This window comes from Micrasema longulum, unplaced genomic scaffold (genome assembly GCF_059751315.1).
Source record: "Micrasema longulum isolate JH-2025_06_02 unplaced genomic scaffold, ASM5975131v1 h1tg000210l, whole genome shotgun sequence".
Lineage (NCBI taxonomy): Eukaryota > Metazoa > Arthropoda > Insecta > Trichoptera > Brachycentridae > Micrasema > Micrasema longulum.
The window spans coordinates 503,655-527,858 of NW_028277415.1; the positions used below are offsets into that span (position 1 = coordinate 503,655).

Sequence of the window (24,204 nt, forward strand, 5' to 3'; positions counted from 1 at the left end):
ATTTAGTTCTAGATATACAATACTAAATTATTACAATGGCTCTGATCTCTTTCACAGTACAACTCAATTATCTTTAATTAACAATAATATATAGTACTAACATGAAAAAAATGTAGGAACTATAAAAAAAACGCCTCTCTTGGTGTATATTATTTCTTTGTGTTCGTCTTTTGTTCATGAAGTTGACAAATAATATGTTTGTTGATCCGACACATGTGCTAAGAAAGTGCTGGCAAACTTTTTTTCAAACCAATGTTCCCGGTCTAATGTCGCTCTGCTAAAGTCAGCGTCGACCTGTCAAGTGGTAACATTCCCGCGCCTCCTCTCCGGTGCATATCGGGGTACGTAATATTAATGCCACAGCTGATTTTTTTACTATGTTAAAAAAAATATTCATAATCAGACCTTGCTCAGTCTGATTTTACTAATGCATCTTGATAGTAATTTTTTTAATGTTTTACGCAAATATTATTATTTTTTAAATATATTTTCAGCGAGTTGTAAATTACTCTTGAAAATGAGGATTCAAATTCAACAAACAATAGAACTGTGGGAATATGGATATTGAAACATAGGTTGAATGTTAAATGTTACACGGCATGTAATGTGTCTATAATTAGCCAATTATAACACGAATTATTGCAGTGTAGAATCTCCTTTTTAATAAATATTTCGTGACTTACCCCGAAATCGAACTAGGGACCTTCAGCATGGTTGGTGAACGCGCTAACCACTACACTACAACGCAAACTTATCTTCAATTGATTTCCTTATTTTGATTGTTTTAGCTAATAGCGGCCATCGAGTCGAAAGCACTCGTCTAGGATTTTGGTTCTATTTCAAACACTAACCATATTCTTAATCCACCCGGACACAGAGAAAATGGTTATTGTCATTATCCACTTTTATTCAACCTTTTAAAGACTGTCACAATATGGACTTAAGTTTTTTTTTCAATTAACAATGTTTATAATTTTTCTAGGTCGCTCTCTTATTCTTTAAAATTGGGGTCAGTAATGAATTTAACAATAAAACTTTTCCATACATAAATATAAAAATGCTTATCACTAAGAAAAAATACCTTTTTGAATAAGAAAATTAATTAATTTACATTGAAAATTTGATGTGTAACTCATAAGCTCCTGACGTCAATGCGACCCGTAAAGATCAATTGTGACTGGTCCCCATTAATTTCACCCTTTATAGGGTTATTGAGATCAACATATTTATCCACATTGCCTTCTCAAAAATATTTTCGGCTCTGTTGAAATGTGATTTTTAAAATTGTTGTTAATTTATAGTATACATAAAATTAACAAAAAACAGATCGCGCTAATCTTATAATAAGTAATAGTTCGTCGGTGCATTCCTAATACAAATATAGAAAATTTTCACTAAAATATCGAAATACAATACCACATATTTAAAAAAAGGGGAAATTAAAATCGAACAGAGAAGAAAATATGGAAGTTTATATGACCTGTGATTGGCTGGATAACGTGGGCACTTGACACACTATGTAACATGCACCATTCTGCCTATGTTTAAGCATCTTCATCTTCAATTCTTCTTATTCAATTACAACAAAATTAATATCGTATCATTATTGCTATAATTTTTTTTAGTTACATAATTTTGGAATTATATGGTCCGTGAAGTCACAACTTCAAATCGGTGAGTTTTCTTTACATTTAAAAGGAAAACTTGGTACCTGTCAAAATACATTAAACGTTGGAAAATATGGCTAACCTAAACCGGAAATCTATCACAGTACATAACAAGCCTTAATTTATTGGTTATTATCTGAACTTGTGACGTTTAAATTTAGTAGTATTTTTATTAAAACCATTTTCATATTCATTTTCACAAAAATTTGCCTTACAATTCGTCGTGATCGCAGAACAACAACGGAGTGCGAAAAACGCGACATTAACTTTATTTTATGTTTGATCTTGAAAAAGTTATATAAAGACTTTATATTCCAAGTTCGAAAAAATATAAATCTAACCAGTCTGTGGGTAAGTCTGCTGCTTTTGGGTGCGCTGCCGGTGACTGGCCTTGAGTTTCCCCTGGGGGTGTTCTGGTGCTCCAGAGAGTAGTAACTAACGTTTTCTATCACTGTCGACAAAAAAGGGTTTGAAATGGGTGAATGATTTATTTATTTATTTTATTTATACTTCCCTTTGTCTCTACCTTGTAGACGATGACGGGCGGTTTTAGAGCGACAGTGAAAGGGATATTGAAAGTTGTAAATGTAAATATTTATTCGCGCTTTTCCTTACTGAATTTGGTTAGTAAAGGATGAAATATAATCAATTCGTAATGAAAAAAAAAAAAACTTTCTTGTAGGAGTGATTCCAAAGAAAGACATTAAGTCTGTAAAATGGATTCGGGTATGTGGTGGATGCTTTCAATATCTAACCAATTTGAGAAATAAAGTGTGAAAAAAAAATAACCGATTTTATTAACAGATAAAAAAAATCAAATGCGTCGTTGTTCTACATACAATCATGACGAATAAGACGCTTTAATTTTTACCTCGTGTAAGGAAATATTTTTTATATCTAATTTCGTGTTGCACTGAACTTTTTCACTATTACATAAACACGATTTTTTATTAACTATATTTTTAGTGGTTCGTTTTGATTTCGTGCCTGCGATATCTCGTCACAAGGATAGGATACCATCCAGCCTTCCATTAGTAGTATCCCGACCGCTCCTGACGTCACTGCGTGTCCATATCGCACCTCCCGAACTTACAATGTTTCCAACTTTATAAGTTTGGAATCGAACAAAATAAACGAAACGCGTGCAAGTTTGTGAAAACTATTGTGAATAAAGTTACTGTGAAGTGAATTAAGTCAATGTGTGAGATTATAAAATAAAATATTAATAAGAATAACATACATAATATTTACAGCCAATACAAATTACAAAAACTTTTGACATTCAAAATTGTTTTTAAATCGAATAATTTCAGCTCGATTACATTTTTTAATCAGTCGAATTTCAGATACGCATTATTATACCTACATATGGTAGAATTTTTTTAATGAAATTTTATTGGTTTCTACGACGTTTCTACGTAAAAAAAACTTTATTCTGGAGTTTTTTGTATGCGCTTTTTAATTGTACTTTGAAAAAGTCTTTTGTAGAAAACATAATTCAAAATTACAAATTATTAAATAACTCTTGAGGATTAAATCACTATACTTACGCGTATTTAATTTTTTTCTGTAAACATATGTATAATTTATATTACAAAATATACTAAAAATAAAAACAAAAACTATACATTCACTTAAGCATAGTATTAGAGGAGATATTTCATAATTGGTTTTGGCCGAATGACACAATCCATTGTACATACTACAAGCTACCTTCAGTGTGCATTTTTTATGGCCTTTTAAAACATTTCCTTGTTACTAAATGTTTTAATGGACAGTGGAAATAGGCCCACGGTTTTTATACTGTAATATAAGTCTCTTTGATCGAAAGTGGTGTAAATATACCTTTAAGCTTTTTTTAAACTCAACTTTCTGAGGTGCAAGGTGCAACTAACCGTTAATCTTTACTCGGATTGACAATCCTAGTAAAAAAAACTTCTTAAGGTTCGTTGCACGCGAGTCGTTCAAATCAACATGGCACGGTAAAATTAGGGTGGGTGGAATACTCATTTTATATTTTCTTTTTAAATTTAATTTATTTGGTTTATACTTTCAGAAAAAAAAAATCAAAATTAAATCGAGTGAAGATTAGTTGGCCTCACGGTGTGCTAGTTAATGCGTTTACCTGCCGTTAAATGAATAAAATAATTTTAATAATTATTATTTTAAAAAATGCTGCCTATGATATTTTATCGTGTCGAGTTGATTTTTTCTGTGGTTTAAAAATGGCCTTATGGTCCAACACTTGTCTACAAAGATTTAGATTAACTACAAATACCTATGTTCATTCTTCATTGTAACTGTTATGGTGTTGTGTCATGTGATTATTTCTGTGGGAAAATTTCAACACTTGAAAAATAATAGTTCGTGTTTTCGTGACAGTAATGCAGCGGCTTTATGTAGACTTTAAGAGTGACTGACTACTTTAGCAGACCTAATTATGTTCGTGGACACATGTTAAACCAATCCGAGTAGTCAAATGTCACTCTTGCTTGTAGCATGTGTTTCTTTACTCATGCTTCATGCCCCATGCTTCAAATACTAAAACTATGTCATCATCAAAGTTTCTCCAACTTTAAGAATCATAAATCACTCCGTGCATTCTTGTTATTTTTATAAAACGAAAAATTGCGCATGATACTGAAATTTGACATTTAAAATCTTCTTCTTCTTGCGGTGCCTTGTCAGGTACCCCCGATGTTGGCAATCACTACAGCGAAAGCATCTCGGTCCTGCGCTACTCTTATATTCCGCCACCGGGACAACTGCTTATTGGATGTACTAGCCAAACTGATTCCTGGGAAAAAGTGACCAGAGTGGTTTCCCGTTGCCGTCTCTGGTGGATTTTTCTATGGGATTACCTTCCCTTATCTGGTTGGTTTTGGTTTTGCGCCAGAAATTCTCCTTTCATCCTCTCACTATCTTCTGTGATCAAACTGTTTTGAGTGTAATCCCATTGCCCAGGGCTCGCGACGGGGACGCTAACGAGTTAGACTATTCGGTAGTGTTGCCGGTGGAATGTAACTGGACGTATGCAGTATTTTATAGAATCACACCTCTAGCAAGATGTGACTCATTGCGACCCTACTGATAGTTCGAACCCCAATTCTAAATTATTTTAAGAAAAAAATACAAGTTTTTCAATATTTTATGGGGGAGACAGATTCATACTTTTGCTTATTTCTGGCCATTAGATTAAGAGTGTCCAAATATTTACGAGGACACGTCACAATAGATCAACACAGGTCGTAGTGGTCGTAGCTTATATAGTACTGACACCCATATTCCAGAGTAAGAATAACTACAAAACGGTTTAAATCTTTTAAATACATATTATGAATAAGCAATTCAAATCAATGTATGTTTAAAACAATTATTGAGTTAATAAACATAAAAAAGGAAAATTTTATCTTTATATGATATTTGATATTTATTCGATTTTAACATAAAGTTTGAGAGCTGGTGATTTCAATTATCTATTTAGTAACACGTAATACAAACACGCGATGCATTGAAAATCAACGGAATATAATAACGTCATTTTTATTCGAATAACTCATCAAAATGAGACACATGGGGTCGGGTACCACAAATTTACCACATTAAAGCATTGAGCTTTTTAATCAACAGAAATTAAAAGATTTTATTTCAAATTTGAATATCTTTTATTGCAAAACCTCGAAAACGTATTTAATGACAGCTTATTCTATGGATTAAAATACGATAAAAAAAACTTAATAAAAAAATTGTTAGAGTTGATTTTCGTAGTTATTATAATTATTTCCAAAATTTTGCTTGGACTGAAATTTTTTGACAATATTTAAGTTTTTCCTAATGTTATTATATTAACTTGAATACCATTTAAGCCGTTGAATGAAGACTAATTATCTTTTTTTTTTTAAATATTCTAAAAAATATGCATCTTGAACAACTTTCTTGAAGCTATAACAGTTTTACTAAAAACAAGAAAAAACTGTCAATAGGGGCACATTTCGGGGAGCGGGGGTGAAGCCTCGAATTGAGAGAGGGGGAAAGTTGTGAACATTGAATACGCCATCCGAAGGTATCATGTATCATGTCACACTAGTTTCAAAACAATATTTATCTGCTCGTTTCAAAAATACAAAATGTGCAACGGGAACGTTGTTTAATAGCACTCACAACTCAAACTAGCTTGGGAGATTTTTCTTTCACTTTAATTTAATTAATTTTTGTGCAAAGTGCCTAATACACATTTTACTTTGAAATCTATAACTCAAAATCATGCGTTATTGGGTGATCATCATTCCCTTTCTGCAACTAATGAAGTGTAGGGACAATGCTTTAGTAGACCAACCACAGCGTATATTGATCATTTTATCACGGTAAGACGATCATTCGTAAAGGTCGTTTACACGTAGACAATGCAATATTGTTTTGTCCCAGGACTCGACCATTGGGTTCTGTCCTGCGCAGTCAGGGTCGTTCACAGCTAGGACATTACAATATTGTCAAATATATTATATTGTTTACATGTAAACGGTCTTTTAAGCTTCAGATAGCAGTCCAGGGTACGTATACTGATGGGAAGTTAAAATTGATCTTCAATTTTATCTACAAAGTAAAATGAAATTTTCGGTACCAAAAATATAATATGTTTATATATTTTTTTCTAAACATGTTCAATTACCGGTTACCGACGAAGAAACTTTGAATTTTCATAAAAATATACCCACTTTTGTACATAAATATTGATATTAGTTTATACCGATGAAGATAGCCGTTCATAATCGTGACCCAGCCCCCCGATTACAATGGGAAGTTAACATCTATCTTCAATTTTATCTATTAATTCAAATTAAGTTTTCTATATGAAAAGCAGAAAATGCATACATTTTTTTCTTCTAAACATGTTCAATTATAGGTTACCGACGAAGATACTTTAAATGTTAATGCAAATATACTCATTTTCGTACACAAACATCGGTTTTTTTAGACAGTCGAAGATAACTCTGTTAATTTCCACTTGTAATCGGCACCCTAAAGCTATGAAATATTCTAATGCAAAAAGACCGTAAACACCGGGAACGAACCTGTGACCTTTGGCATGGTAAGCAAACACGCTTACCATATAATTCATCCAAAAATGTTCAATATAGAACGTAAATCGTAATAATATTATACTTTTAGATACATACGTAATGTAACAACACAAAATATAAATACATGTGTTTATAATTTTTATTTGTTTGTTCAATTTCTCGTACTTAACGCGTACAGATGGTTTTGTTATTTATTACTTACAACATTAATAATTGTAGAACTGGAGATGCGTTTACTTCTAGATGTGGAAGGGTGATGAAATTAGTAAGTTCAACCTCATAGCATCTAAATAAATAAATAAAAAAGCTATTTTCATAACATGTGTTCATTCAACAAACATGTGAAGAATCGAAAAAACACATCAGAAATTTGGAAGTAATTATCTTGTTACAAATGACATAATCACTAACAATCAAAATCATTGCAAAAAACATGGACATGTTTGAAAAAATAATTAACGGATATTTTTTTTCGCTTTCCATTTTTAAATCCCGCAAATAGTTATTTTCAATACATCAATTAACCGTTAAAATTTCATTCGTTAATGTAATTACATATAATACGTCCAGTGCTACCAGATTGATTTAATAAACATATAAATAATTCATATTTTTCTTCGTTTATTGTTTTATAGATAAATAATGACAAATATATGTACATTTTTTCATGCAGAAAATTCTCTTGTCCTCAAAATCAAATAACTTGTGAAGTTATACTTTACTATTTATGTTTAAAATGTTGGAAGGAAAATACAGAAGAATGGGATAAAGAGAGAGAAGGAAGATAATATTTATTTATTTTTGCACCACAACAGGCCAGGAGACCCAATTACAGTGGTAAATTACATCACAGAACGCCCAGGCTTGAGAAAAATCACTTTTTTTTTTGTGTTCTCACCGGGAATCGAACCCGGAACCTTTCGTGTGTGAGTCAAGCGTCTTGACCACCACACCACGGAGGCCGCCATATGAATCATAAAAGGAATATTTTTGAAAAATACTTGTAGTAAAATTTAATTTATTATTTATTATGCAAAGTTTTTGCTTAATACATTGTTTCTAATCTTTCAAGATTGTTTAAACATTTATTAATAAGTGCAATTTCTACACCCGTTTCTTAATTAAAATTGTGGCTTTCGGATACATGAAACATAGGTTTTATAAAAATATAAGCTTCCCATTGTATTCGGGGCCCTGGTGATTTACTGACATAGATTAAAACCGTTTTGTTGACTCGTTCAGAGACCAATCTATTGATTCTTGTACATCTGCTGTTACCGGATCGTTTATTAACACCTTACATGAATTGCGATTAGTTTGTTTACTCGTCTTGTGTTATCGGGCAGTTTACAAACACGAATTGGTGACCGATTTGCTGATACATCTAGTGTTACCGGGTGGTTTACTAACATGGATTTGTGATTGTGATCGGTTTGTCAACTCGTCCAGTGTTACCGGGCGATTTACAAACTCGATTAGTTACCGATTTGTAAACACAAACATCACATGCTACCGACGCCGATGGCTTCCCATACACGGATTAGTGATTGAACTGTTGACAAGTGATTAGCAACGATATGCATCGACAGAAAAGGAATATCCGGTAACAAGACATGAATCCTTCGGCGATTAGACTCCTTCTCTTTACAGGGATTATCCAATGCATCCACGGACTGAAAGGACCTAACGTGTGCTTTGAACAACAAAAGTGAGTAAAAAAAACAGTTTTTATTTATTTACATACATGTCGTTTATTACACATTATTTAAGGCATAAGTCTCAACTCCATAGGACTAAAAGTCCTGTGTTGTGATGGGACGAGAAATTAGTTGACAAAGACACGTGAGTATATCACCACAAATATAGGATCAGAAACACAAAAAATAATTTCAAAAAAAAATGTAGGCACAACAATATGGTGAACAGTAAACTCAAACAATCGAAAAAAAACATTTTAAAAATTAAATTTTAATTAATTTATTATAAAATTTTAATTTAAACATTTATTATTTTCAATCAAAAGTTAAAATTTAAGAGCGGTTATTGGGCTTAAATTATTACATTAAAAAAAAACGTCCTTTTCAACCACTTATCGTTTAATTAATTACCAACCAGTTTCCGAGCAACAACCTGATCCGTTAACCCTCAACCACTGACGTTAATTTACTTACTTATACTCTGACCTACGTCTCTAAGACGTATGTGTTATTGAAACCTAATTATTTAGTTTTTTTAATCGATTTGTGTTATTTATTGGTGTAACTAAGTTCTTCAGTATATAAAAAACCTGTTTAAAAAACAAAGTAGGGTTATAATAAAAAAAGTGTTTATTTTATAGGTATATTGAAAATCATTACAAAATCAATAGCAATTTTTACGAACACTTAGTTTATCGTTATCTGCTTCATCTTGCTTGAATGAAGATGTAGCAGACTAATCAAGGATTAGTAAAATAAGTGCTTTGAGCTCTCCACTGTTCCCCATATATGGGAAACAGTGGAGAGTTTTTGAAGAAGAAGTGTTACCAAGCTTTTGGCAATGAGTTTCATAAATATCAGTCTGTCTTCTGGATATTAATATAATATATATATATATATATATATATATATATATATATATATATATATATATATATATTATTTAATATAATATATATATATAATAATATATAATATATCTATAATATATATATATATATATATATATATTATATTAATATCCAGTATATCCAATATATATATATATATATAAGCTGTTAACAGTAGATATGTCTTGCAAGCGGTATAAAATAACCATTGGCCATCGCCTTGAACGACGAGCACAATTATACTTGGCACATTTTTGATCCAAAAGATCGACTCCACCTTTGGACGAATTATAATATGAACTTATTTCTGGAATGTTTATCTCTTGGTCAGTGGCTTTTTCATGGTGCATAGTAGAAACCATAATTAGAGTCTTATTTTACGATTTTTACTATTTAAATCAACTTTACGATAATTCGACAGACTTAACTATCAGATGTCGGAGAACGTTTATTAGCAGTCTTTTTTTGTTTATTTTTTTTAAATGGAAACATTTGCGTTCTTATTAATTACCCAAATATTTCGATTTTTAGGGCCATTTTCAACGAGTTGGAAATAACTCACTATTAGAAAATTAAAATCAAGTTGGGGTAGAGTGGAGATCCGTGAGTCCGCAATACTAGCCACGGGACCACAACCCGATAAAATTGTACAACTAAAAAAAAAACTCGGTAAAAATACTTACATTAACTCGTTTAAAAACTTACACTAACACTGACCACACGTCTCGCAGACGTAATGGCGTAAAAATTTACATGTTTTTGCTACCGTGCACGTCAAAAAAACTAGGAATGTGCAGGGAGGGAGGGGCAGGTGCAATAATTTTAAAAGATACGACCCAAAAACAATCGGACCGTCTCTCAGACGTACGTCAGTGGTTAAGGGTTAATCAAAATATACTTTAGAAATAAATATAATTCTAGTAGTGCATACATATATCTAATATATGCAGGTAATATCGGTAATTAAATGAAAAGTGGTTTAAAGAACATAATTTTTTTTTATTTTAACCATTTTATTTTATTTTATTTGGGAAACCAACAGTCCTACATCCATATTTATAGTAAACAACAGATGTATTGTACAGCCCAATACCAATAACAGGTTTCCACAAATTGTACAAAGTTAGTAAAGAAAATATTCATTATTATTCCCCTTTCCGCACCTATTGGTGGATAGGGCACTGCCTTGGTATACCAATTGCAGTGTATCTTGATCATTTTTGTTACGTGAAGGTAATATGATCAGTCTTACGCTTCAGGTACCAGTCCAGGGTCTATAAAATATTCCAGTCTAAAAACACCCTTTCAAATAAATATTTCACATCAGGCATGTCGGGAATCAGACTCTCGCACCACAACAGACCAGGAGGCCCAATTACAGTGGTGAATTACATCACAGAACACCCAGGCTTGAAAAAAAACACATTTTATTTTTGTGTTCTCACCGGGAATCGAACCCAGAACCTTCCGTGTGTGAGTCAAGCGTCTTGACTCGAGACCTCTTGCATGGCACGCAAACGCGCTGACCCTTACACCACGAGGCCGACGAATATAATAAAGTTAAAAATATGCATGTGGAAATACATAGTAAAAAACCACAAATGTAATGCTTCAAACACCAAAAAGTATCATAATTTTTCTTGACTGGTATTTTGTAGCACATTCCATTTGTATATTTATTTACGCCCATAGGGCTTTTAAATATTTATTTTATTTTGGATCTTGAAATAGGTCACATGCGTATTCCTGTATCCTTTAATACAAACAATGTAATATTTCATTGGTGGTTTAAAATTAACCTTCTAAATTTCTTCTCAAAAAATGCGATCCAAAGCGGATGCCTAATAAATCTTGTATTTGTACAATATTTAATACAGCTACACATTATTTGATTTCTTTCCTGTAATTACACATTTGTTTCCATCATTTTCGTTACTTTTTCGGAACGTTGATTTATTTGTCTATTTTTATATACATGTACTTATATGTCCATTATTTCTTAATGGTTTTATAAAAAGTTTTTTTGTGGTAAAATTCTATTAGCCTTTTCACTGTATTAAAAATAAATTTTCGAATTATCATATTTTGTTAAGTTTGTCACTAAAAAAAATCCATGACAAATATATTATTTTATTAGCTCTACTGATTGTTTTCCTTTGGGTCCAGGCGGAAATTAAACCAGAATCCAGGACGAGTGCTATCAGCTCGATGGCTGCTTTCAGGTGAAAACCCTAAATATGGCAAATCAAGTGGATAAAAGTCCGTCTCGTAGTTTAGTGATGGGCGCATCAACTAACCCTAACCATGTTTGAGGTCAACATGAAATACTGATTGAAAGGTTGTTCTACACAGCAGTAATTAATGTTCTCGGAGTGACACCTGAAGCGTAAAGCTGATCATCTTACCTCATCATCTTGCCTTTATGTTTAATATGATCGATGTACTCTGGATTAAGTGTACTAATGCAATGACCTATGTTCCATAGGGTACTGACACGGGTATGATGACAATATTGATTTTATTCAAGTTCAGATAGATGTTATTGCTAGAGTCGCAATATAATAGAAGTAGTCATTGACTTACGACCTCAGTCGGTTTCAACGAACGGGTCGTAAGTCGGCTAAATAACAAATAATAAATTTTAAAGGAGAGTTTTTACTCTTTTTAGAAGAAAAAAACTGAATTTGTGGACACTGACCTCATATAAATAATAAAATATGTATTAAAATAGAGCTCCGTTTTTTTCTAACTCCAGTCATCCGGATTGCCAAATATCCAGATCGCTGCGCTGTCGGGAAATAAAAAAAAACAAGGAAATTTTTTTCAAGCTTATTCACAAAAAAAAGTTTTTAAAACAAAATTTAATACATATATTTATTAGATAGAGTATTTCTACTGACATTGCTTGGTGGAACTGCATTTAAATTATAATAATAAAAGTACGTTTAGTTTTATTCCATTTTTATTTAGTCTGGCGACGTCAGTAACGACGAAACCCGGTCACTGGTAAAAATTATAAATAAAAGTGGAATAAAACTGTAAACGTATTTTTATTATCATTATATACATTTACAATAAAGTTGCCCATTACTGTTTTAAATCTAAATTAAATTGTGCAATCAGTTTTGCTAAACATGTGTAAGGGCCTTACTTATAAACTGAGTATAAAGTTATGCCTAGGCTAGTGGTAAAATGAAGATGGGAATGCCCTCATTATTATACCAATAAAATAAGGATGGTATTCTCATCCTTATTCTACCGCAATGCCTTTATGTCATTTTATGACAAGTTTATAAGTAAGGCCGTATGTTTTTAATGTGATTCCTATTCGCTGTATTTTTTCAAAAACAATATAATCTAGCGCTCATTAATCCGGATAATTAAAGTTTTATATGTTTTTTTTAAATCGATGGTCGTCTTAGTTGGCCTGGTCAGACATTTATTTATGTATATTTTCCTTTAAAAACAAGCATCTAATCCTGGAAAAGAAAAGATATAATGAATGAAAAGTAATGAAATGAAAAGTATGGCTTGATTTTAATATCACAACTCTTGCATGTTCCAGTTACGTCCTGACTACCAGAGTAAAGTTCCAACAGCCGGTCATCATCAGGACTTACTCTTGGTGCGCGCGCTTTCCACCCCGTTGCTCTAATATTCACACAGAAATGAGAGAGAAATGGAAAGTTCAGGTAGGTAATTAATGAAGTTACAACTTTTATAGTCAATAAGAAATAGAGTTAAATTCTACTTATACCTGATCACCGTGCAAAATTTAACATCAACAGTTAAAAAGAAAGTGGGCGTACTTTATATAATCTCCATCCTATATTGATTTAACCTTTATCTCGGCAGAACGACAAAATATTTGTTCACACCTTTGAAGGTTGGCTTCAAAATCCCAAACAATTTTTTTTTGTTTAATCAAAGTACATTATGAATTGTTTGTAAGTTTCATTGTAATTTAACTGAGCGCATTTTTACTCATGTTTTATTGGGTCATGGGAAAAAATGAGATCATAATGGGATGCATTGTCGAGAAACGGGTTAAGTATTAACAGTGAGGAAGTTCAGTGCTACAGGGCATTGGATATGGATTTCCTTAACTCGGTAAATAGAGCATTTAATTGTACCGCGAAGTTTGTCGAAAATATATAGAGGAATTAATAAAAATAGTATTAATAAAAATGAACTGCTTTGAACTACGTCACAAGTTTTTTTAGAATGAACAATTATCACATTTTTTAAATTTTATTTATAAACCCTTACGAATTACATATTCTCTACATATATAACAGTTTCTCATCATGGTTGTTTATCGTATTCGCGATCACAATGGAACATCCGTGAACACCTAATATTAAATGTCAAAATATTTACGTTTCGCGACGTATAATAATGTTGCGCAATCACATATTTAAATTCACCGGTGGGAATATGGACAATAATCCAAAACTAGTATATTTGTTTATTTACTATTTATTATGCTAATTATTGCATTTAGCCGGCGCACATACGAGTATTTGTATAGAAAACCCGGTCACAATTATTTTATGCGTTTTTTTCGCTATTTAAGTATATGAAATACAATATTTGATCATAATTCGATGTTAGTTAAAAAAAAATATAAATTTCCAAATAAAACTTCTTCTTTTTATTCATTTTGAAGATTTTTCGTGTAGAATTGGGTAATCGGTGTCAAATGAAATTAAAACTTCCTTTCAATCAGACTCAAACTGTTTGTTGTCATATTTTTCTTCGTCTTCTTTTACATTTTCGAGATCTTCTGAAGTTGGGGGGAAGGGAGGTGTACTTCCATTCATCAGATTTCCTGCCTCTTACGAAAATGTTTTTTTTTTGCCGCCGTGGTTTTAACTAGATAAATATGGGTCTGAACTTAATAGCAATCTATTCAATACATCTTTGATACAATCGATTTGTAAAAACTTCAGTCTGTATTGTCGAAAATTCCTGTTGCGGGCTTCAGCTGCCTCCTCCGATATCCGGCCAATCAGTAAAATTACATGCAATATGAATTTGACGTCACGCATCTAAATTTTGTATATTTTTGGTGACATGGGATGCCAACAATACAAATTTGTGTATATTTTTGCTGTTTTCTTTGCAAAAACTTCAAATTTGTTAGCATCAACGCTGTAACCGCTGAAAATCACTTCTAAATAACTTTAAATGGAATCGTTAATTCTAAATTAATGTCAGTGATTTGTAAAGAGCATTCTGGAATCATCCATTGCTTAGCTCTTTAAATGTTTTGAATTGCCTTCCTGGTTTCAGTATTGGTTCTGCTGACTAGTAAGGCAATTCAAAAAATATGTCAGCCATTGTTCTATAAATGCAAAAAATGTTCCTTTTTGAAGCTAGAGGCTGTTCATTTTTTAATACACCTCAAAGCACGATTTCATTTTTTTTTAGTCATCCGGTCATTTTGTCATTCCTACAAATTTTTCTTTCATTGACTAAAATTTTTCATCCATTTTTTTCCCTTTAAAGATATCAAACAATTAATTGCGAGTTAATTTCAGGTTTCAGGTTCATAAACAGGTTTTGAAGAATCTGTAGAAAATAATAATGAAAACGACTTGATTGAAAAAATATACCCTTTTAACGCATTAACTTTGGAGTATTAAAAACAAAATGGCGGAATTAGGCGGAAGATTTTATTACAGAATATAACTGTCAACAGTTTGAATTTTATTTCTATAAATAAGATAAGATTAGACAAATAAACAAAAACACTTATCTCTGAAAATTTTATAAATAAATTTAATATCCAAATAGGACTTCCTAAACGTAGACGTATGTATACTTAATAAGTAGGAAATCCAAAAAAACATATGTTAAAATAAAGTACATACTATTATCTTCTATATTTAAAAGGTTTTTTTTTTAAACTCAATCACACTAGTACAAAATAACAAGAGAAACTTGTCCGTAAAATGAAAGCGCCATGATTTAAAACGTGTGCCTCCGATAACGCTTGGATTTCAACTGACTCCTGGACAAGCAGTGTTGCCAACTCGTCACGAGGAAATGTCGCTAAACGGAGTTTCAAAAGTCGCCAGATCTTAAGATGTATGACGAAGGGAGTGGTGGCGAAGGCATGGGGGAGGGGGGTTGGTGATGGGAGGGGGGGCAAGGATTTTTGGCGGCAGTTTGCACGATTAAGTATGATTAATACTTTTTAGTAGTTAGAAAATAAAAATATTCTAAGGTTTTTATTTAATAGAAATTAAACTGATAAAAGTAGTTAATGTCAAAAGTAAAAGAAATTTGATAAAAAAATGTGTATTCTCGGTGCTACTGATAAAAAAATTGTAAGTAGCATATGATTATTATCTTTATATTAATAACAAAATATTCAATTATGATGAAATACTGTAAATAAAAAAAAACAGACACCATATATTATTATATTTACAAATAAATAAAAAAATACGGAACGTTTTTTCTATGCAAAATGGTGAAAGAGCATCTCTATAGCCATGTGCATTATAACAAAAAGGTATAAATAAAATAAAATACTTTTTATTTATGTTTAAAGTAAGTAATTTCACTTAATATTCTATCGTTATAAGTAATTACAAGTCATATTAATGACAAAAATATTTAATTTTAATAAAATAAACTTGAAATGTCTGTCTTCCCATTCCTTTCTAAATTTTATGGAGTAAAGTTCTTCATCACAAGTGATTCTGTTTTTACTTTAACTTTTGACAGCTCGCTTAAAAGTCGCTAGAATTTATTTGTCGCTAAAAAAATAAAAATGTCGTTTTCAATATCAAAAGGTCGCCTAATCTAGCGATAAAGTCGCATAATTGGCAACACTGTGGACAAGGGACGAGAGTGGGGGAATTTTAATGACTCCCGTTAGACGAACCGACTACCTAGCTTAAAGAACAAAAGGTTTAAGGAGGTTTTTGACTAACTTTCTTATTATCTGCTGTGACCGGTTTTTCTGTTTAAATACTCCTTAGTGCGACGGTTGGCAAGCCAAATGTCAAGAAAAGCAGTCGCCATAGTAATTGTAATTTAATTTTCACTTTTTTGTATTAGATACTCCTTACTATTTTGCAAATGCAATATATTGTCTTATTTTTTATAGGAAACGCCGATTTTTCGCCAATGAACTGTATTTATTTACGAGGAAAACAAAAAACAAACCGACACGAGCGTTGACTTAGAGATTACACACGCGTTGACTTATGACTGCGATAACTTAAGCATGTTCATTATTGTTCATTGTGATCGCTCAAATGCTTAGCATGTTTTTAAGTACGTCGATAGTTATTTGTGATTGAGCTACTGGTTTATTAGTCTCGACTGTCCTTGTCTCATTTTATAAGGTTGTAAATTATTTTGTTCTGATATTCTCGTATTGTGTCCATGTTTACTACATTTTTCTTCAAGTGTTAGTTCTTCATAACATTAATGGCTAATTTATCCATAATTTTTAAGGATTCTAGTTGAAACAGTTCAGTTACATTGAATTGTTTAATTTGTTTAAATAGTTCTTTAGTTGCTGTTAGATAATTATAAACTGTCATAAACTAACTTTAATATTTAATTTTGTTGTCTTTGTAGTCTTATTATTATTCATTTATTATTTTCATCGTTTAGTGTATTAGAAAGCTCTTCTTTTAAATGTCAGCAGAACTCACCGACGAGAACTTGTGACGTCACAGGAGGAGTAATTTCAAAATTACAAAACATCAGCGATGATAATACAATACACAAAAGTATTAAAAATAAAAACGTTTAGATTAGTTTGCTAGTGTATTAACAAATTTGGGTTTTTTAAAAACCACTGAACTTCCTCATTTAAAGTTGTAATCGAGGTGAAAACATTTGCTCAGTGTTCTGGTTCTATTACACAAACTTCATTTACAAAAAATATCATAATCATGACACATCATGTTTTTATTTTAATGCGGCATAATATTATCATCTTTTCATTTTAAATTAAAGGCTTCATGAACCATGATGCGTATGTTTTAGAGATATGCTGAAAGTTTGTTGTTGGGCATAAAAAAGATCAACGGACAATGTTTTGGGATTTGTATTTTTTCTTTTATTTTTATTTAACAGAAATAATTATTGCTGGTTTTCAATATTTATTGTCAAAAAATTATACAACGATCAAATCAATTGTCTAAGTTTGTTTTTACAGTGTTTGGTGTGTTTACAGACAGTGCAGCAAGCCAAGACAGTAGAAGTTTGCTGTGAAGGTTTTGAGGAAGAAGAGGATATGTGCCTTCCAAAGTGTCCTGAAGGATTTACTGGTGACAATTGCGATAAGGGTTAGTATTTTATTCTTACAACATTTATTGTAGTTTCTCGATGATTTAATCCGTATTTTTTCTTTTCATTATAGTAGTGTCGAAATTCTTAGAATCAGTATTTTCAAAATGTATTTAAAATCGACCGGTTTCAAAACAAACAAGCTTCTTTGTCAAGGTTTACGTATTTGAAATATTTATAAAACCTTTATTTCATTTATTTCTTTGAGTTACTACTCATTATGCAATTCTTCGAGTTACTAATTTTGACTCTGTTTTTCTCCCCCCCCCCCAATTGTCCTTCGTTTTTACTTTATCTGGTTAATTTAATGTATGAATATTTGTTATTGAGTTATTTCGAATAAAAAAATAAACGGCCAATGTTGCAGAGTATGTAAATGAATCATGTAAATAGAATGAGGTCATAAATCCTATAAATGTCTTTACTTTGATATTCCTTTCCAAAAGAGGATAACCTCTATTATTTTACAATATATAAATATGTTTTGTTAGGTTGTCCTCTGGACCGCTGGGGACAAAGCTGTGGTCGAGAATGCAGATGTCCAGAAAACTCTCAGTGTGATGCAAAAAACGGAAAATGCATTTGTCTAGACGGGTGGATTGGATCTAAGTAAGTCAAGATGCAAAGCCAGATAAAATTCCTGTATATGTATCTTATATTTTTTTAAATTTTTTTTTTAGCTGCAGTTTGCGAGAAGATTCATTACAAAAAACTACCCTTGCTAACTATATATCTAGCGTAAATGAAAGAACAAAACCCCTGTTTGATTGGAGTACTCATATACAAATTTCTACAAACAATCCAATATTTGAAATCAATAACGTTGCAACAAAAAAACAGTTATTAAACAATTCAACAACAACTCAATACTCATCTTCAGAAAACAACAGTTCCAAACAGAGGAATGTTTTTACTGAAAAATCCACAACGTTACCAACATTTACACAAAGTCCAATAACAACTCCTAGAGTTGTTACTTCCAGATCTTCGTCTAAGCATACGACTACTCGTGCGACATTTAAACCTACAACTATAAGAAGTACATCTTCTTCAACATTAGTGCCTCATATTTTAAATACAATTACAACTGAAAAACTTCCCGAAATTACGACAACAGTTATCGGTTCAACAACAACTATATCCGAAAAAAACTTGGTTTTGACTAACAAAATAACGACGACCCGTACACAAAATATAAAAACAACAATGGAAAAATATAACCCTATTTCACAAATTGAAAGCCCTAATATGACACAAACATCTACAGACCTTCCTGTATTTTTAATGACACCCAATAGTACAAGAAGTACGACAGAAAAGACGAAACTATACACGGTACCATTAACAACGGTTTCAACAGCAAAACGAAAACAATCAAAAACTCACAAAGGCGAGTCAGATATATTAAACATAACCCTTCATTCAGCAGCAAGTAGTAATGACACCAATTCAAAAATATTCAAAACTGTGACGTTACCGACTATTAATAATACTACGTGGAAAGCTTTACTTCCAAAAAGTAGGCAATATGTTGAAAGTAAGATGATCACGATACCTGTAAGAATCATAATGGATTCCGGTAGATCTCAACCAAGTGTTTACAGCAAAAAGTCGAATAGTAGTTCTGGGGGCAGGAATGATCTTACAACTCCCAAAAGCAGTACATCTGTAAGAAGGATACTGACACACACAAAGAATGAAAGCTCGCCTGCTAATTTGTCAATATCTAAAATAGAGCCAACAGAAGAAACTAAGTTTGTATTAACCGAACCAGAGCAGATTACATCAGTAGCTGGAAGTAATGATGCCGATGACAAAAGGGAAGATCTTTTTTCTGTTTTAAGTATCGCCGCTGGTGCGTCAGTAGCTATAATTGTAACTGCCTGCGTGGTAGTTCTGATAGCCAGATGTAGAGTGAGGCAAGAACATACCAAGAGAGAGAAGCAAATGGAAATGGATCAATTGCAGTCAATGATGAATACCTCGGAAGACGATTTATCTACTGGCTATTTAAGAAGTGTCTACCATAGTCCACATCCAGGTTATAAAAACATTTTTTTTGTTGTTGATAATTTGTACCGCATAAATGTCTAAATACTCGTACATAGATAAATAACATGCTTTTTTTTCAATTCATTATAAACATTGGTAGCAAATTTATTGGTAAAGACAAAATTTAGTTTACATTTATACAATATTAAGTGAGATGGTTCAGTGGAGGAAAAGTTTTTACATTATTCATTTTACATGTCGGGAACAATGGTTTTTTTAAATAGATAAAACAATTAGTTACTGTCTTGAATTAATTGGATCTATCAGAAAGTGTAGAAGGTAATCAATATTTTAAGTCATTAATTTCAACAGCGCACAGTGCAACCATTCTCTGCTGCAAATGTTACTGGGATAATCATGTTGAAAATAATTTATTCGTACAACGAAATGCTTCCGTGCCGTTCTAAAAACAAAGCGCTTCATAAAAGGACGAAAACAAAAAACAAAATTTTCTACATCAGCAAAAGTGGCTCTGACCCCGACGTGATTTGAACACGCAACCTTCTGATCTGGAGTCAGACGCGCTACCGTTGCGCCACGGAGTCATACTGAGTTGCGTTAAATTTACTGTACTTAAACACAATATGTAAATATAAATCCGGATTACATATAGTGACATTGCATTATTATAATTAAAAATAATACTAACGTCCATTTAAGAAAAATCATTTAAAATTATTCCTGCGCCAAAATCCAACATTTTAAATTAGTGTTTAAAACTTTACAAATCCTTCATTTTTAATGCCATCTGTTGTCGTAAAACATAACTTTTTAAACTTAAAATTCGCGTCAATGATAAATGATAACATGGAATTAAAGTCTATTCTTAATTCTATGAATGATAAGTAATTTTTTTTAATAAAATATATTATTTTTTTATGCAATCTGCAAATAATTTTTATAGACGTACGAAAACGTATGCATGCACTCAAATCTCACAAAATCTTATGAGTCAGATGATAAAATAAAAAATATTAAACTTACACAAAACTTATAAAACTAAAAAAGTGGGTAGATATACAGAAAGATATTTAGAACTAAATTTTATATCTAAATCTTCTTACTATAAATGTTTTTGCCATAGAAATTCTACGGTTTTGGTTACTTATATGAAGATAGATGTATATTAATTTTTCTGCAACTGATAATATCTACATTTTTAATTTATTAATAGAACGATCAAATTTGACATATTTGTCGGATGATTATTAAATAACAATAATTGTATGGTGTTCATTGTAGTGTTTTCATTATAATATACAAAGACTTATAAAAATACAACCCATACAAATCTTCTCCAATAGAGGCATTATTATGTGAATCACCTGTGCCTATTATATTTTTATAATAATTATTTTGTATCGATCGTGCGCTGGCGCAGTTTTCACTAGTGATACATCTAAATTTTCATATTTAGTGTTGTAAATATTTATACAGTTATTTTGACCGAATGTCCACGCGGCCCATTAGCTCAGTTGGTTAGAGCGTCGTGCTAATAACGCGAAGGTCGCGGGTTCGATCCCCTCATGGGCCACATCATATTTTTGTTTTGTGTCTAAACTAAAGCTTGGGAATGTAAATAATTAATTAAGGAACTATAAATTTACTTGTTTTGAGAAACAAATAATAATATCTTAATTGGGTATTAAGAAGAAAAAATCCATATACGTGTTAAAAACAATATTAATACAATCCGTTCTTACATACTCTAAGGATCTTACAATAAAAAACATTTATAGATTATAATCCTTGTTTAATAATACATATTTCCATTTTTTTTTTGTTGCATCTATCTATGTAGATAAACCCGTACGAAGATAGATGCAAGTTGTAACATTATGATGTGGTAGCGGTAGGGTATCGCACCCGCAGGCAGCTCAGAAAGAAGCGACAGCAAGGCGATCCACTACCACTCGCTTAAATATTTAAATCTTCAACCGAATGACCGCGGACCACCCCGCTTTCGCCGCTCACTATTCTCCCACAAATATATTATCATAAACACATGCACCTGCATTGGAAAATTAAACATGATTTAAAAAAACTACATTAAGAAATCATACATGAGTAAAAACCTACAAAACAGAAAGTGTTGAGCCAAATGGAAATAATTATGTATTTATTTTTATAGATCTACCGAGAAGTACGCGTTCAATCGATAAAACGAGGTTTAGTGTACCATTTATGCAACCTGTAATAATTCATGCGATTTCACCAAATATGATTGAAAATTTTAGAGGTAAGAAAATATAACAGTATTCCGTAGGTCTAATACAGATTATATTAATAATTATGTTTAATGGAGTAGATATTAAATGTTTATGATTTTCATTAAAACAGCAATATATTTTAATTGTTCTAGATATTTTAGAATGCCATTATGATCACCCGAAGCCACCGCGACCGACGAGTTTTTCAATTCCTCCGCATGGCCAGAGCGAAGTTACGCCATCTTTGTACAGTAATACACAACTCAATACTCTTCCCAGAATTAGCGAAGACGCGAACCAGCCATGTGGTATCGCAGAAATCTGCCTTCCAGTTACCGACGCAGTCATAAACTTACTCAAACTTGAACATCAAAATGCTCAACACCACGCGCTAAACATGGAAAATGTGGACCCGGTTTATGATGAAATTCCTTGTTGGCATCCTGCACCAATCTGCACCAACCAAGTTTTGACAGTTGGAGATGAAGCAGTGACGGAGTTATAAAGACATGTAGCAAAGGACTTTTATAAGTATCTACTAAAGTTTTGTAGGTAACAAATTGTGTCAAAACTTAATTCATATTCCATATAAAACTATAGAAGTACGTAGGTACCGAATCGTATACCTACTGTTTGGTAGCTATATATTATTTATCTACACATGAGGCTGTCATGTATTTAACAGGTTGTTCCGTTTATGAGCCATTATTTTTAGCATGTCCTTCGTTTGCACAAAAAGTAGAGGTGGGGAAAATTAAATAGTTATTCTAACGAAACAGCCGAAACACTTTTACTAAAATAAACCAAATTTTGATAAAGAAACGAGAAACCTATACAATAAGCGCAGAAGTAAAAAAAAAACATCATGCAACTTAGAGCGAAAAATTGAATTCATAACAACGCAGCGCGTTGCAGCGCAAAATAGAATTATTATACAATTATTCTATTCCATGATCACCAAAACATTGTAACCGACAAAAACAATATGTCGCAGGAGAATATTTTTTCTTCTTAATTATTAAGGAATATACTTTGGGAACCAAATTTTGTTTCCGATATTTATTTTATTGATGACAATAAAATAAATATTCGATCTTTAATTATCAAAAAGAAGAATCTGCCGTGCCTCAACCCACATTTTGTCGTTTTTGATTTTTTTTTATTCGTAATCAGCATTTAATTGGTTGTAAGTGTAGCCAACTCGCTACGCTAGCTCCCGAGGCTAGGCACCGATTACAATGGGAATTTAACAGAGTTATCTTCGACTGACAAAAAACCGATATTTGTGGATGAAAATGAATATATTTCCATGAACATTTTAAGTATCTTCATTGGACATGTTTAAGATGACAAAGATGTATGCATATTCTGCTTTTCATACGGAAAACATAATTTTACTTTGTAGATAAAATTGAAGATAAATATTAACTTTCCATTGTAATCGGGGCCCTGGAAGGTTATAAACCTTCCCATGCAGAAACATTAAGTTTTTAGCCCATAAATGATTAATATATTAACTTAAATGCTGTTTGAGAAAAGTATTTTTTAGCTTGATTATGTTGAATATTTTATATTTAAAAATAATGGCCACGTTTTTTTTTACAGTATAATTTGATTAATAAACTATGTGTTTATTTTTTTTAATAATGTGTTTCAATTCAAACTGCTTATATTTAAAAAAAAAACTGAGGTCAGTTTTCTCCAAAATCAGTAAACCTTATGAAAACATACATTTTAGGGATTTTGGGCTATAGATTATTAAAAGTCAGTGAAGGAAGCTTTTTTGGAGCATCAAGTTTTAATATTGCATTTAAACTCATTTTTGCCAATTTTTTGTCTGCAGTTACTGATGCAAATTTTAAAAACCTTTATTTTTTATGATTTACTTTTTAAAACGCTTTTTTCGGGAGAAATTAGGAAATTCATCTTCATCGTCGTAGCCTTATGATGAACTAAAAAAAATGAAGATTTTATCAATATCATTGCGATTTATTTGCTTGAATTAAATTTTGAGCTAAAAGTAGCCATCGATCCAAAAATGTTCGTCTAAAGTCAAAACTTAATGCGTTTTCAATTTTAAAGAAGTATAAAATACCTATCCTATATAACATATGAGATTAAATCATAAACCTGATCTCTGTATTATTGATTATATTATTTCGAGTTCCTACAAAATTGGATACAGTTTTTTGATTCTTTTGATGAGGTGCCTACTTACTTAGACTGGACAACAGTACCAATGTTATTTATGTTAAATATTTCCTTCTCTCCTTAAAATTGGTTAGATA

General features: G+C 31.6%; 1 protein-coding gene and 2 non-coding genes across 7 annotated transcripts; 2 read left to right on the forward strand and 1 right to left on the reverse strand.

The window, feature by feature from the left end:
* The first annotated feature begins 2,700 nt into the window (after positions 1 to 2,700).
* On the forward strand, positions 2,701 to 23,560 carry NimA (Nimrod A). Of its 5 annotated transcripts, none has more exons than XM_088243383.1 (8): positions 2,701 to 2,868; positions 7,991 to 8,456; positions 12,901 to 13,027; positions 17,542 to 17,653; positions 18,146 to 18,263; positions 18,335 to 19,695; positions 21,838 to 21,945; positions 22,069 to 23,560. In XM_088243383.1, the coding sequence occupies exons 2-8, from the start codon at positions 8,362 to 8,364 to the stop codon at positions 22,419 to 22,421; spliced, it is 2,274 nt and encodes a 757-aa protein (XP_088099509.1). In that variant the 5' UTR covers positions 2,701 to 2,868; positions 7,991 to 8,361; the 3' UTR covers positions 22,422 to 23,560. The 5 variants fall into 5 exon arrangements, with proteins under 5 accessions (XP_088099509.1, XP_088099510.1, XP_088099511.1 ...); XM_088243384.1 differs by having other exon boundaries at positions 8,065 to 8,456; XM_088243385.1 differs by having other exon boundaries at positions 8,095 to 8,456.
* On the reverse strand, positions 20,180 to 20,251 carry TRNAW-CCA (transfer RNA tryptophan (anticodon CCA)). Its single transcript has one exon. It is a non-coding gene; the product is annotated as a tRNA-Trp (tRNA).
* Positions 21,167 to 21,240, forward strand: TRNAI-AAU (transfer RNA isoleucine (anticodon AAU)). Its single transcript has one exon. It is a non-coding gene; the product is annotated as a tRNA-Ile (tRNA).
* Positions 23,561 to 24,204: the final 644 nt, after the last annotated feature.